The 15,893-nt window shown below is 46.6% G+C and overlaps 1 protein-coding gene and 1 long non-coding RNA gene across 3 annotated transcripts; one reads left to right on the top strand and one right to left on the bottom strand.

The window, feature by feature from the left end:
• The first annotated feature begins 388 nt into the window (after positions 1-388).
• On the top strand, positions 389-11,486 carry LOC106744505 (PHD finger protein rhinoceros-like). Of its 2 annotated transcripts, XM_014619349.1 has the most exons (9): positions 389-799; positions 1,885-1,973; positions 2,186-2,350; positions 2,431-2,547; positions 2,668-3,006; positions 3,170-3,735; positions 3,899-4,044; positions 4,156-5,534; positions 7,735-11,486. In XM_014619349.1, exons 1-9 carry the CDS (start codon positions 772-774, stop codon positions 11,464-11,466), a joined length of 6,561 nt encoding a protein of 2,186 aa, XP_014474835.1. In that variant the 5' UTR covers positions 389-771; the 3' UTR covers positions 11,467-11,486. The 2 variants fall into 2 exon arrangements, with proteins under 2 accessions (XP_014474835.1, XP_014474836.1); XM_014619350.1 differs by lacking the exon at positions 1,885-1,973.
• Positions 11,487-13,028: 1,542 nt separating this feature from the next.
• Positions 13,029-15,805, bottom strand: LOC106744508. The gene is made up of 3 exons (XR_001374452.1): positions 15,645-15,805; positions 15,009-15,072; positions 13,029-13,117 (listed from the first exon to the last, which is right to left on the bottom strand). It is a non-coding gene; the product is annotated as an uncharacterized LOC106744508 (long non-coding RNA).
• Between the last annotated feature and the right edge of the window lie 88 nt (positions 15,806-15,893).

Genomic DNA, 15,893 nt, shown 5'->3' with positions numbered 1-15,893 from the left:
ACAACGTCGACATCGAGACGAGTCGGCGAGCAAGAGAGAGAGAGAGAAAGAGAGAGAGAGAGAGAGAAAGAGAGAGCCCGCCGAACGGCTGGCGATACAAACGAATGCGCGAATGCGCCCTACGCCGCCGCTAGCTGCGTTCACCGATCCCTCCATCGAACCCGGCCAGCTAGTTATGCTCGGCGAGCTATGCGAGCTCGCGCTTACCGCACGCTCGCTCGCGCCTACAGGGACTACCGCGGGTGTTATGCACCGTTGACGTGCATCCCGGTGTTTTAATATAATACGGGCTCGGCACATCTCACACGCACGAATATCACACGTACATACACACATACATTACGTACACATACCACACACACCCACATTACACGCACACATACACACACGCGCGCACGTACACCCACACATACATACTCTCTTATTATACACATCAGCATGCATATATAGATATATATGTACGTAAAATATATATATGTACATCGCCGGGCGGCGGAAGTGTTTTGCTCGGATCTCCTCGTCGCGCGCGCACAGACTGCGCTACGCTAGGCGCTATACGAGCCTCTACTTCGCCACCTCTCTCTCTCTCCTCTTCGCCTGCCGTCGCGACGCCGGGTACGGCCTACCAAGGAAGGCGATCCGCGCTCGCCCGCGCTCCGTAGCGACTCGACTTGAATCGAGACCGACTCCCCGACGCCGATCTCCGCCAAGCTCCACCGTGCCGTCCCGCCCCGACGTGATTCGCCCGGTTCGCCCGCCACACGACGGGTTATGTTTCCAACTTTCATCGGGATCCTAGGTGAGTTCGCCGTCACCGGCTGTCGCTTAGAGAAAGAGAGAAAGAGAGAGAAAAACTGCGCAACCGAACGGTATCACCGCGTTTTATACATCCGAGCTTTGTCTTTTCATTAATGACACATATATGTGTATATATATATATGTACACACACACACACATACATACATGTATATATGTATGTATATATATATATATATATATGTAGAGGCACTAACGGCGATAGAAATAGTGTCGCGTCTTCGTGATTGCGAGATACGCACGTATAATGATTTTTGGTTCTTGACTTTCTTATACAGCCTTAGAGATCCTTAAATTTTGTTTACAGGTATCCTCGTATGAGCGTGTACGTGTGTCGTATGCGTGTGTGTGCTCCTTTTTTTCGTACTCCTTTTTTCGTGCGTGCGGGCGTGCGTGCGTGCGTGCGCGCGCGCGCGCGCGCGCGCGCGCGTGTGTGTGTGTGTGTGTGTGAATAAGTTGGTAGCTGTACATTCGATATTTTGCATTTTTTTTTCTTAGTGTAACTTGTGAGTAGAACTATGAAAATAACAATGAATGAATCGATATAGAATGCAATAATATCATTGTAAGTGATTGTTTATGTTTGAGAAAATCACATCAAGTCCAGAGGTCTAAACATGCCGAGAGAAATATGTGATAATTCTTAAATTTACCGAAACACAAACATTTAAACTTTGAGAAGTATCAAAAATATATTAAAAATACATCAATACAAAATATCGATACAAAATACTTTGAAAAAGAAGGAAAACGTTCTATAAACAGCTAAAATATTGCGTCTGCGACAAGAAATATCTTGCAATTGATAACTGTCACTTGAATTTCTATTTCGATTGTCTATTCTCTTCTTGTATTTCGATCGAATTTAAAGAGATATAAAGAAGCTGTTAAAGTTGCATAGTGATTGTGTCACTAAAAAGAAAATCATTAAATTAGAGTGTTAACTCACATGCATTTTTCACAAATGGTGCCGTTTAATCTAAACACAATACAATTAGCTTGACTATCCTCAAATAGTTAGTGGGATTAAGATGAAGGAACTCTTAATTGTTCCTTTATTTTTTTAGACATTCAATCGTGGTGGGAGGTGCCAAGTATAGCACACTTTTGCTCATTATTTAGAGCTGCCTTCAATCTTCTGGATTTTGATATCGAGGTATCTAATTAAATGCTGACTCTTACGAGTAAGCATTGTATACGAAACTCGCTAGTACCGCTTTGGTATTTAGACAGCAGACCGGCTGTCACGCTTCAGCTTGATCGTTTTATTTATCAGCTTATATATATATACACACCATTCTGTTCCCTCCTTGACTGTGAATGTCGCATAGTTAAACCTGTCTCAATATTGATGTCGCAAAATTGTAGGACTTAGAAGAAGCTTTATTAACTGACGGTGGTACCGAGGGACGACTGCTTCAGGAGCTAATAGTGAAGTTGTTGGAAGGTTGTCTGCCAAATGACACTCGCAATGACATCTCTACCTTTAATTATCAGATGTTTTTGCGTAGACTCTTTCGGAAGAAGTGTCAAGTGAGTATCTCCCGAGAGATTGTCCTGCGACATAAAAGTTCCAATCGTATATTGATATTAACAAGCCTGTATCTTTACAGGAATACAAATGTGAAAACCCTTTCAATACAGACGTAGACTTTGAGTTGTTGCCTCTTCGCCAGAAAGTAGAGATACTACGTGCTCTCTGTGACTTCAGGCTCGACGCCGAAGACGTAGTATGTATTTTAAGCTAAGCGAGATATCGCATAATAATGTGTTATGATTGTTTGATATGTTATAATATTAATATTAATATATTAATAATATCATTTATAATTTATAATGTTTAATGACAGGAGCAGTCGTTAAGTAATTTGGACTCGGATAGCTTGCGAGTCGAACCTTTGGGACATGATCGTAAGAATTCTGCCTACTGGTACTTCTACGGCACTCGACTGTACAGGGAGGATTACATTGATACTTCTAATAGTGCCTCATACAAGCAGAAAAGCAAGCCACGGGACAAAAAGCGTAAAAGACGACGGAACAGAGTGGCGAAGGAGGAACAGGAAGAGGAGGAGAAGGAGGAAGCTAGTTTAATAGACAGCGAGAAGAAGGGACGAAAGAGCGTTTGGCAAGTTGTTTGTTTCACTCAACAGGACTGGAGCAGACTAGTTGAGAAATTTCGTGACTCGGTAATGATTACTTCTGCTGCACGAAAAAAAAAATACATAGATATCGTCAATTAATATTTGCTCAATATTGATTACTTGTCTTTTTATCTCTCTCTTTTTCTCTATCACTCACTCTCCCTCTTTTTTTCCCCTCTCTCTCTCTCTCTCTCTCTCTCTTCCCTAGGAATACGACACCGAGCGCAAACTTTACCGTACGTTGTCCGAAGACTTCATGCCGGAAATACCAAAGTTGTTCGATCTGAAGGAGAAACAGCAAAGGCGCAAACTATTACAACGTAATAGTTCACGAGTGCTTCGAAGCCAGGAACCTACCACACAGATGGACGCAGTCATGGTTAGGTCCAAGATTAAAACTAAAACGACCAAAGGGACTAAAAAGGACGCGCAGAGCTCGAAAGCTGTTTTCACCAAGGAAGATACGTCGCCGCCGGTACCAGCTCCGCCGGTTCAGAAGAAAGGACGGCAAACGAACAATTCCTTAGCCTCGGCCGTTGGTCAGATAGTGATTCACACCAGGGACGAGGTGCAGGATCTGGAGAAGAAGAAGGGTATCGGCAATCATGGCGATGGTAATTACGTGTCCTGCAATTACGGGTACAAGTTTGGCTATTCCTTCGGGATCGAGGAGGAAGAACGTCGGGTCGGAATGCACAAAGTACTCGAAAGCGTTAAGGATCATACAGACGCTTGGCCGTTCATCGATCCTGTCGACGAAGAGTATGCACCAAGGTGCGACTTCTTACATATGCCTTTTTTTAAAATTATGATGCGGGCGTTGATTTATGTTTTAATTATGATGCGAAATCCGTGTAATATTTTCCCGGGCGATCATAATGTTATTCTTGTTATTATCTTTACGATATATTATTGACAGCACGAATGATTTTTACAGGTATTATAGCGTGGTACGAAAGCCTATGGATCTCAGTACTATGGAGGAAAAACTGGAAGGCGGCTCGTATAAGAGTTTAAGTCAGTTTAAACGTGATTTTCGGCTTATCGTTGATAACTGTAGGCAATACAATGGTTCAGATAACGGTTTGTATCACTCTTTTTTTTCTTCTCCTAAGTTTACGTTCATTTTTACCGATGAGTGGCTTTATTTTATCAACACCTTGACAAATATATATACGTTCTATATATTTACAGAATATACGGACATGGCAATTAATCTTAAAGAAGCTTTCGACAAGGCTGTGAATCGTTATTTGGAATCAGAGACGTCCAGCGATGAAGATCCTGCGTCTCCCCGTTCGTTAGCCGGAACGCCAACATCTCCGTCTTACCAATCACGCCTTTTATCTTCCCTGCATCACAACGCGCGCAAACGTTCGAAAAAATCAACCAAAAAGTCCAAGACGTATAAACCCGAAAGTAGAGCGAAGTCCAAGAGTGAAAAAGTGGACGAGGATGAAAAAAGGAACAAAAGTATTAAAGTAGCTAAGAAAAAAAGGGGGAAGAAAAAGGGTAAGAAAGTGAAAGAGGAAGAGTTGGACGAGGATGAGGAGGAGGAACAGGAAGACCAAGAAAGCGAAGATGCGGTATCCGAGACCAGCATCGCAACGTCAAAGAGAAGGAAAAACGTTGACGTAAACAGTTTACTTAAAACCAAAAAGCTATCCTGTAAAGAAGCGGAAGAATTAAAAACGCCTAATAAAAAAGCGAGCAAAGAGCGACATAAACCGAAGAAAGATTCGGAGATTGTGCGATCTGCGAAAGAAACGAAGGAGAACAAAAAACGAAAGGAGGACTTCGAGGAGGATTATGAACCTCTAGTGATCGTGAGGAGTAAAAGCAGGAAAATAGAAAGGAAGGAACTTGAGGAAACTGGAATACTGGCGGACAAAACGAAGAAGAACGCTAAAAAGATCGAGGTGGAGGAAAGCGACGGGATTTTCAAAGAGGATAGAAAGCAATCTTCGCACGTTAAAACGAAAAAGAGCCGTAAGAAGGAGAAGGCAAGCTTAAAGACTGCAGCAAAGGCTGATGAGAAGTCTGACAAGAGTCATACGAAGGAGAAGGAGAAGAAATCAAAACAGAAGAACGAAGAACTGAAGAACGGAGAGTTAAAAAGCCAGGCGGATTCCAAAGATGTAGAATTAGAAAGTGCTTTAGATTCAAAGCATACTCACGCCTCCACAAAACTCCTCGCATTAATCGGTAATAAAGATTTAGAGTCGCTTGATAGTTTAAAGGATAAGATAAGTAATAGGAGACGCGAGTTGATAAACGAGAGGGAGAAGAAAAAGAAAACGGTAAAAAGCGACACTCACGGTGTCTTTTCAAAAAAAGTGCCTTCAAACGGTAGTACTTTTCATGACAATGACAAAGATAGTGCAAAACGGTCAAAGTCAAAGAAAGGTACGAAGGAAGATAAGAACACGGTTAACGACGACACTATTAAGAAGCAGGATTCGGAAATTAATGAAAATAAGAAAGTCGCTCAAGTTAAACATACCAAAGGGCTGGGAGCAGAAGAGAATTCTCTAAGTCAAGCGTTAAATCAAGCAACCGAGAAGACGCTTAATGTAAGTGTATACAAATTTGTAGATTTCCTTAGAATTATGGATATTATATAAACATACACATTTTCATACATATAGAAGAGAAAGTGGTATTATGGCCGCCAATTTTACATTTTGTACGATAATCCTCTGTAACTTTTAATGTTAATGATCAATATTTTTTATTGAAAACTTAACGATTACATTCGTTAAAGTATTGTTCAATCGATTCTAGACTGAAAGTTATGAAGTATTTACTCAGAATATTATTTACAAACATGTGGCGACGCAGTATAGTGGGTTGGAGGGGAATAGAGGTGGTAATGTGGTCCTCCACGAAAATAGATTTAAAAAATTAATTTGCTTTAAAAATACAGTGTTTTGCGACAAATTAAAATATTTATTCAAAATAGACTCTCTTAGAAGGAACAATATATATGAATATAACGGTGGATTTTTGGATGTATTCATTTGTGAAAAGGACAGTTTTTACAAAATAGATAAACTTTTAGACTTAGTTTGAATTATTGACTTGTCAAATAACTTCGACATGAAAACCTCGAAAATGAGGCTGTCTTAAATTTAATGAGTCGACCAAATTAGCAAAATGTCATGCTACTAATGCTGTTTAACTTTGCATAACTCGAAATGTGTACAGCGGAATAAAATGTCAGTTAAAGAACGAAACACTCAAATGTACATATTCGTATGATAATGCGTCCAAATTTAAAAAGAAGGAGAAAATATGTGTAATTAAATGCTAAAATGACCTTGAAAACGTTTCGGAATGCTCGAAAGTAAAAATGCGTTATAACAAATGTCAGCTGTTGTGTATTGGCATATCAGCATCACTGCGTAACAGCAGGCTATCACACAAATGATTCCATGAATAATTGCTAGAATTCGTCACCTGATAGCGGAGATATTAAGGCTGTAATACCTACAAGAGTCATAATACCACCTCCTCTATACTATAACACACATACATACATGTGCATTCATACTTTTTAAGTTTATAAAAATTTTAAAATTTTATTATGCATCAATATCAAGAGAACATCTAAATATCTCTTTTGTTTTCAATAATATGAGAAACGTTTAAAGCACAATTTTTGGATGGTTTCGAAGGATGAGTTTTTTTCTATCGTAGGAATTTTCTTTCATTGAAGAAAAAATTTTGTTACGATTTTTAATTTCTTTCGATTTTTGTTAAGGTCCCCGTATTCAAACTCCCAAGGTATTTAGATGTCTTCCTTATGCTGGGACACCCTGTATATGCACATACAAACATACATTTGCACGTATAAATTGACACACCCGTCTCATACGCATTATACAAGCACACATTTACACGTATAAATTGACACACCTGTTTTATTACACAATTTGCACAAATCTATTTGTAGCGAATCATAATAGTAATTTTTGTTCGTGTTAGCAGGGTCATTCCGTCCTTTTTCGATATTTAACCCCTTGCATTGGATGAACATTTTAAGGCTCTTTGGTATCAGATCAATAAGGGCGAAAGAAAAAGGCCATTTAAGAACCAGAATATGGATCGCCTAGTGCCGATTAAACGAGACAATTACGATAAATGTAACACTTATTACCAAAAACTCACATTAAAAAAAGGTCACATAGTCCGGAAGTTTTGGCCCGTAAATAGTAGAGAACGTCTGAGAGAGACGGTGGTTCCTAACGCAAGCAGTTAACCTTTTGAGTGCGGAGCAGCTTCAGAGCTAAACGGATCGCTGAGAGAAGAGAGAGAGAGAGATACTTTGGCTGGAATATTGTGCGTCCTCAATCGATGACTAACTTGTTGTGAAAAATCGAGACGGCATTGAGCCGCCGCAACAAACGAAGTTTCCATTGCCCCCATTGCTAAATTAAATAAAACAACCTGAATATACACATATATTTATTATCGCTCGTGCGGAGAACGCGAGCCGAAGAGAGATTCCGTAGTTAGGATGGCATATATGCGTCCACGCCGATAGCATTTGTGGGACGTATATATGCACCCAAGCAGCGCTCAAGAGGTTAATAAGTAACAAGAACAGAATAATGGCCGGTATGTGGGTGGCGATGTTACAAACGTCACAGCCACTGCGTTTCTAATCATTCAGATAGAATACGTATCTGCCACGCGCTGGCTATTTCGAACACACACACACACACACGTTTGTGCGTACTAACTAAAATTCAATTGTTACATGCAATACAGGACATCAGCAAATGGCTCGATGACCCGCTGAAACTTTCGGAGTTCTCTTCCGGCAGCGACTCGCCGATGTCTCACACCCCCGTCGAGTCGTCCGGCCGTTCGAAGGTGGAGGCCGCGCGGAAGAGGCCGAGCTCCATCAAGATATTCGGGCCGCACGGGCCGAGCCGGCCGAAGAAGATACAACGGACGATGAATCGTTTGCAGCCCGGCAAGAGCAAGGGGAACTTACTTCTGAAGAAACCGCTCAACACGCCCAACGCCAACACCAACGACGCGGTCTACGCCGGCAGCGACAACGACCAGCCGTGCAAGGACAACGAGGAGGAGCCGAAGCTCAGCTTGGGCACCGTTCTCAAGAACGTCGATTCCATTCAGTTGATCTGCAAGAGCCTGGTGTCGTCGCCCAACCCCAATCTGTCGAACGACGACGAGGAGGAGGACCACCACCACCACGCGCGCACGCCGTCCCGAGCCTCGAGCGTGAAGGAGGAGAAAACGGGCGCCGCCACGGGGACGTCGGCCGTCCCCCCGGACGAGAGGGGGGAGCGGCCCGCGGAGGAGACGCAGAAGCCGAAGTCCGCCACGCCGAATCTGAGCGCCTGGTTCAAGGCCTTCGGAGCGCCCAAGTCGAAGAAGAAGGACGAGGAGGCGGCGGCAGTGGCGGCGGAGGAGGCGGCGGCGAAGAAGGACGGCGACCTGCAGGAGGTGTTCTGCGGCAGGCAACGGCGGATGAGCACCGGCGGCAGCAGCGTCAGCGAGTCCGTGTCGAGTTTCTCGCAGGAATCGCCGCCGGCGTCGCGCGCCGTCCGCTCGCCCCAGAGCCAGCCGCAGGTGGTGGTGGTGGCGGCGGCGAGTAACGAGCCGCCGATGAGGGGCGCCGGTTTCTACCAGGACGCCCTCTCCACCGGTAGCAGCCCGTACAACAGCCCGTTCTACGCGACACCGCCGAGGTACAGCGCGCAGCTGCCGCCTACCCCGTCGCCGCAGAACCACCCTCTTTCCCCGGCTTACCCGTCGTCCGCGACCTACGAGCAGCAGCAGCCGCCCCCTCCGTATCCGCACGCCGCGCAGCCGGCCTATCAGAAGTCCTCGCCGCGTGAGAACGAGACGTACCCGCAGATGTCGCCTACGTTCCCGCAGCGCTCGCCCGGCGGCTTCCCTCCGCAGAACCCGTCGGCGCAGCAGAGCGGCGACTCTTACTCGCAGCAGCAGCCGCCGCCGGCCGGCAACCAGAATCAGTCGCCCGTCTACTCGCAGCAGCCGATACCGCCGGCCGTCTACCCGTCGCCGCAGCAGACCCAGCCGAGCGCGGCGGCGGTCGCGAATTACTCCCAGCCCTCCCCGCAGCCGGTCGCGAATTACTCGCAGTCCTCCCCGCAGCCGGTCGCGAATTACTCGCAGGCCTCCCCGCAGCAGCAGCACTCCCCCTACTCGCAGCCCTCCCCGCAGGCGCCGAGCTACTCGCAGCCGTCGCCGCACTCCCCGCACTACGCGCAGTCCTCCTCGCCGCAGTCCTCCGCCGGCTATTCGCAGCTGTCGCCGCAGCCACCGGCGAGTTACTCGCAGCCGTCGCCTCAGCCGCCCGGCGTCTACCCCCAGCCGTCGCCGCAGCCGCTCAACCCGTACCCGCAGACGTCGCCGCAGCCGCGCAACTACTCCCAGCCGTCGCCGATCCAGAGCTACTCGCAGCACTCGCCGCAGCCGGCTTACTCGCAGTCCTCCTCGCCGCAGTCGCTGACCAATTACTCGCAGCCGTCGCCGCAGCAGCCGAGCACGTACTCGCATCCCCTGCACTCGCCGCAGACTCCGTCGAGCTACTCGCAGCTCTCGCCGCAGCAGACCCCGGCGGCGGCCAACTACTCGCAGTCGTCGTCGCCGCAGCGGAAGTCCAGCTGCCCGGCGGTCGTGCAGACTCCGCAGCAGTCGCCGAGTTACCAGCAACCCTCTCCGCAGCAGCCGCCGCCGTCGAATTACTCGCAGCTGCAGTCCTCGAAGAGCAGCAGCTCGGAGGAGTATTCGACGGGCGCGACGCCGGCGCCGAGCTACCCTCAGGGCTTCAAGCAGCAGAACGCCGCGTACGTTCAGCAGTCGCCGACGAGCGAAGCCGAGCACCGGCCGGAGTACCTCAAGTCGAGCGAGAAGCCCGCGACGACGGGCGAGCAGCAGAGGAACTTCCAGCCGGCGGAGTCGTCGTTGGGTCTGAACGCGAACCACCAGATCTACCAGTCGCCGGCGGGCCAGTACCCGCCCCCCACGTACCCCAACAGCTTCCCCAACATCGAGCTGCAGAGGTCCGCCTCGCGACACGGCTGTCCGGATCAGCAGACGGCGGCGCAGCAGTCGGAGCGAGCGGCCGGCTTCGCCGAGATCGGCGACGGGCTGAACGCGGCCAAGTACGCGCAGCCGCGCGCCTTCCTCGGCAAGACGTCCGGCGGCGAGCAGCTGGTGGCGCAGGACCAGCAGGCGCAGCTGCTGACCTTCCAACAGAACCTGTCGGCCCACGAGTCCCTCTACCAGAGCGGCTTCCAGCCGTCCGGCTACCCGCTGCCGAACTCGAGACCGGTCTACCCTAGTCCTCATTACTTCGACGCCAAGTCCGCCGGCGGCGGCGCCAGCAGTCCGGCGGCGAGCGGCGGCGGCGGCAGCCTTCCGCCCGTGAAGAAGCGCGTGTACAACGAGCCGTCGTCCGGCGACTCCGGCGGCTCGCGTGCTCTGCCGCAGGAGACGACGCGCGCCGCCCAGGAGCAGTTCGGCTTCGAGCCGATGATGGCCCTGCCGGACGGCCAGTTCGACGCGACGTACGTCGGCAGCCTCGCCGACTCGGTGGCCTCCAATCCGTCGGCGTACGCCCGGCTGAGCCTCGGCCTCGTCGGCCGGCCCGGCAAGGAGCAGCAGCAGCTGCTGACTATCCCGCGGCCGCCCGCCGCCAAGCCGGAGCACCTCGGAGCGTACGGGCGCGGCGCCGCGCCCACCGCCGACCTCAATCTGCTGCAGAGCCTGCAGAACGCAGCGGCGAAGAACAGCCAGGGCATACTGGCGACGATGTCGCGCCGGGCCGGCGAGAGCGCCGCCCCCGCCGCGACCTCGTCCAAGCCGAAGAAGAGCAGGAAGAGCAAGCAGGAGCAGCAGAACGCGGCGACCGCCGTGTCGGCGGCTGCGGCCACCGTCACCTCCACCGTCGAGCAGCAGCCCGGGATACCCGCGTTCCCGCAGTACGCCGCCGCGTCCGCCGAGTCCATCGGTCTGAAGAGCGCCGCTGCCGCGGCGGTGGTGCCGGCCGCCGGCAGTGCCTTCAACTTCGCCGCGTCCGCGAGCGCCAGCGGCGCCGCGCCGTTCTACGACAAGGACGCCACCGCCGCCGCGGCGTTCGCCTTCCTCGACGAGTTCCGCAATCCGACCAGCTACTACAACATGGCCCTGCGGCAGCAGCAGCAGCAGCAGCAGCAGCAGCAGCAACAGCAGCAGCAGCAGTCGGTGCCGCCGGTCACGGACGCCTCTCAGTCGGCCTGCAACAAGCTCGCCAACCAGCCGCCCAGGAACTACGCGCCGCACCCGTTTCTCCACTCGGCCGCCGCCGCCCAGAGGTCGGCGGCCTACGGGCCGCCGGTCTCCGCCTACGTGACGCCGCACGGGCCGAACCTCGCCATGGATCCGGCCGCTTACCAACAGTATATACATTCTCTCTACGCCCTTCAGCCGCCGCCGCACCATCACAGACCGTCTTGGCTTTAGCCATACTTGGAGTCGTTGTGAGCTCCTCCCTGTGACAGAGAGAGGGGGAGGCAGGGCCGCCACAGGCCTGGGGAGCCGGGAAACCTCGTGGAGATTTCAGTTGATCGGGGAATACGGGACGAGTTAGGGAAAGACGACGGATGATGAGTCTGGCACTCTTTCAATCTCGCGATTCCTCTTAAATGCTCTTGTTCCAAAGGCTACTTGTCATTTGCTTTTCTTAATATCATGTCTAACGTTTGCAGTCGGATGCGTTCTAAATCATGTCAAAGGCCGTAGCACACGCAGAGACATAAACAGTGAAAGTTTAGGTGGTGAGAAAATTGACGAATCGCGGTAGATTATTCTTCCTACGATCGAAAAATAATCGACTGCGACGGGACACTTCGCTTACTTTTTACGTTTTTCCGTGCGCCCTGTAGACGTAAGCGATAAAAAATAATTCCTCGATCGTATGAACAGTCGAGTGTGATTAGTCAATTTATTTTGTACAGCGTGTTTTTTTTTTTTTCTTTTTATTCAGTTGCCTTTTTCCGTCGTGACGGGAAAAAAATTCTCGTTTTCGATATTCATTTGTTTTTTGTTGACCTGAAATTGCATTCGGTATTATATTGTGTCACTTTTAAATTTGCGTTACCTCTGACAATATAAGTTACCTTTCCCGCAGCCTCTGCTTCTGTAAATGTTAAAATTTAAGATATACGCATCGGTTGTGGAAAATTCTCCGGTAACGTTTGAAGAACATGGGAGAGTCGGGGAATTTCAAGATTCGTTCTCTGTGGCGACCCTGCTCGGTGGGTTTCTCTCACGACTGACCGTGATGCAACGCGGCGGAAGAGGAGGAGAAGGAGGAGGAGGAGGAGGAGCAGTTGGATGGACAGGGGACAGTCCAGCTCACGTAATACCAAATAATCGAAAGTCTCTTCTGGCGGACGCGTACGACGGGAAAAGGAGGAGGAGGAGACGGGAGCATCGTGCTCTTTTTACTTGGACATTTTTCTTTCCTCTCAAAACAGGGACTTCCCTCCTCGCGATCGCTGTCTCTCTTCGTTGTCGTTTTTCACGTCGAATTAGACTTGTGTCCGCGTGGACAGTTCTCTTCCGCGTAGTTAAGGCGACGCGCGTCTGTAGATTTCTTTATCCTCCTCCGCTCGACCCTTCCTTTTTTTACGAAGCGAACGACGACGAACGAACTTTGGCACTTTTACACCGAAGGGAGGAGGGATTTTAGCTTCTCTATCCGAAATGAGAAACGGGAAGGGGAAACGTTATATATGTAGCCATATATGTAAATAAAGCCTACTTTCGATGTAGGAATTTTTGATAGTTTTCTAAAAACGAGAGACTAATAATAGCCGGCAGGTTTTTTGATAGCTCTAAAAAAAGGCGAGATCGCTAGCGCGAATAAAAAAAGAAATCGATCGCACTCTTCTATCAAAAGTTCCTCCGTGTTAGCGAGCGCGCGCGCGCGATATCGTTCTCTTGTCGGTATGTGTGTGTGTGTCGGGACGCAGAAGTATGCAATATTCGAACTCACTCGTTTAATTAGTGGTGGTCCCAAATGGAGCGGTTCGGGTCCATGACTTCGCTGACTTCGTCATCTTAGCCGTCGATTTTATCGTTGATTTTCCGGCCCCCTTGTTCCTTGGATCTTTAGAAATAAATCGTCGACCATTAGAGAGAGAGAGAGAGAGAGAGAGAGAGAGAAATATGTACGTACGCGAGAATTTCCGCAGAGAAACGGGGAGGATTTATGTATAAATATATCGAACGCACTTTGTTGCTGTGGCGGTAATTCCGTGCGATGTTAACGATATTCACTGATAATATCGATTATTAATTTCGAATCGTTGATCGATTATTAAGTTATAATCAAGATATCGTGATCAAACGGCACGTTTGGTATCGACGAGATGTCAGGTACATAAAATTATATTATCATTATTTTAAACGCCAATGCCGCATCGTTATCTTTCACTTCATGTCGACTACAGAAGTATTGTGAAATGTAGATATGCTTTGATACGAGTGAAATTGTTGCCGGTCAACAATGTTCAAACAACCAATTTGTCGGTATGTCCAATTAGCGATCGTTATAATGTATATATATATATATATATATATTATAATGTATATATATATATATATACACACGCACTCGCGATAACTACACAGCTGAATCATATCGAATTAATGTCGTCCAGTGTCGAATTAATAATCAAGATCTCTCGTCGAGTATCGTTAACAGGGTAAGGAATATCGCTACTGGTGTACGTTATGTAGATTACCTAGCGACGTAAGGATAGCACATAAGATTAGGCTTTCTTTGTATATATAAAACACATATCTCGCATAGACGATGTGCTCGATGTAAAGTGAGATACAGGACGTAAGGCCGTGAATGATGAGTTATGACTGGTAAGCGATCGACGGTGAAACATACCGGGTGAAAGCGCTTTGAGGAAGAAAGGCGCATAATAGTAATACATACACACATACATACACACAGATNATATATATATATATATATGTATGTATGTATGTATGTATACAAGTATGCGCGAAACAAAGACGAAATATACTGTAACACGCCGCTATCATCATACATTAACTCATCTTTATTGCTGAGAAGAATCTGATGCATTGACAGGAAGCAGTATATTGAAACTTATAAATATATACATATATATTGTAAATGTATATTGTAAATGTATCGACAGATTAAAACACAGTTTGTTACAAAATCATAAGCGTTTAATTACGAGTATTAAATCCTGCCCCTCATCAGTCGTGTTATTCTATAATCTCTTGATCTTTTTTTTTTGTAAACAGCAATTAGCGATCCCAGGAAGCAAGAAATCATTGGCTGCGTACAGCAGAAAAAATAGAGCTCGGTGTGAGCACTGTACGCTGCCAGTAACTTTGCAACTATTGTAAAATTCATCAAAAATACCAGTACTTGATGCTTCTTTAACGTGTTTACTAAGCGGTGGCCATTTCTTTTCAGCATACTTTTAATGAGCCGGATCGCTTAATAAACATGTTGGAACAACGTAAATTGTGTTCAGCGAAAATTCTTACAACAGTTGCAAAGCTGCGGCAGCGCAGCAAAAAGCGCTTACTAGCTGCTTTTTCTGCTGAGCGCGACCAATAACACAACGTTATTACAATGATTTTTCGTAACATGTAACATTTTCAGATTTGTAGTTCTCAATATTATGTACAACGTCATTGTTAACGATATTTGATTATATATATATAATATATATTATACATATATTATTATATATATATTTGGCTCAAACATCAAAAATAATATTTCTATGATTTTAATATTTAGGAATATTATATTATCAAGTATTATCAGTTTAAGAATATCTATAAAATATTGTGTCGAAATGTTTATAAAATCCACATAAAATCAATATTTCGAGAAATTGATTTAATGCTTTTTATTTATTAGGATTTTTTTACTTTATTGTTCATTCATTAATATACCTGTTCATATATCACATATAATTTTAGAGAGCAAGTTTGCTTACATTGTTATAATTTTCCAGAATTCTTTCCATCCTCACGTCGTCGAATGTTGCATCAACTTGTTAGCTTGCAAAAGAGATCGTTTAAATTGCAAATTTCATCGTAAAAGTAAGATATCGATAAGAAGGTTAATCGGCAGCATCTATTTCTTGAGCACATACTTCAGGCATCACGGAAGAAAAGAATTAGCTCCCACCGGTAAAAATTAACTGTCCATGTGATACAATACCCGGGAAAAAATGATTATATATAATTATATAAAATTATATATGAATTTTGCCCATATATGTCCATACGGAAAAAATGATATGTCATGCTATGTCATTTAATTAAATGTTGATATCATGTGTTGTCGGAAGCACAAGTAGCCAGAAGCATTTGTTTCGATTGTACTTGCATATAATTTGTAAACAACAGTATTTTTTCGTTGTTGATTATATATATGGGCAAATTTCATATATGATCTTCTTTTCCCGGCTAAAGTTTCGATAATTCAATTCAATTATTTCGTCTCTGCATTTAATCCTCAGCGGTAAAAGCTAAAAACCAGGTCTGGTAACTAAGTTTCAGCTCCGGTACGGACAGCTAATTCTTATTTCTTCCCGTGCAATTAAAACTACAAATCGAAAGTGACCTACCTCGTCCAGCTGCACTTTCCATACTTCCATTTCTTCTTCTTTCGTTCAACCAAGCGGACACGCTCCTTCGTCCTCCGTCAACTTGTTCTTATTCCACTTTCTATATCCTAGATATCTCTCCTTTTCTCTCTATACCCGAAACACGGATTCGTTAATTCAAAAGCACCGCGTGGTTTCATTCCTTATACCAGGCGCTTGATTGGTGGACACTTCTTCTGGTGTGCATGTGCTTTAAGCGACTACGAAATA

This window comes from Dinoponera quadriceps, unplaced genomic scaffold (assembly GCF_001313825.1).
Source record: "Dinoponera quadriceps isolate SergipeBrazil2010 unplaced genomic scaffold, ASM131382v1 scaffold1266, whole genome shotgun sequence".
NCBI lineage: Eukaryota > Metazoa > Arthropoda > Insecta > Hymenoptera > Formicidae > Dinoponera > Dinoponera quadriceps.
Note: the sequence above shows the minus strand (reverse complement) of the source record. Positions and strands in the feature narration are given on the sequence as shown.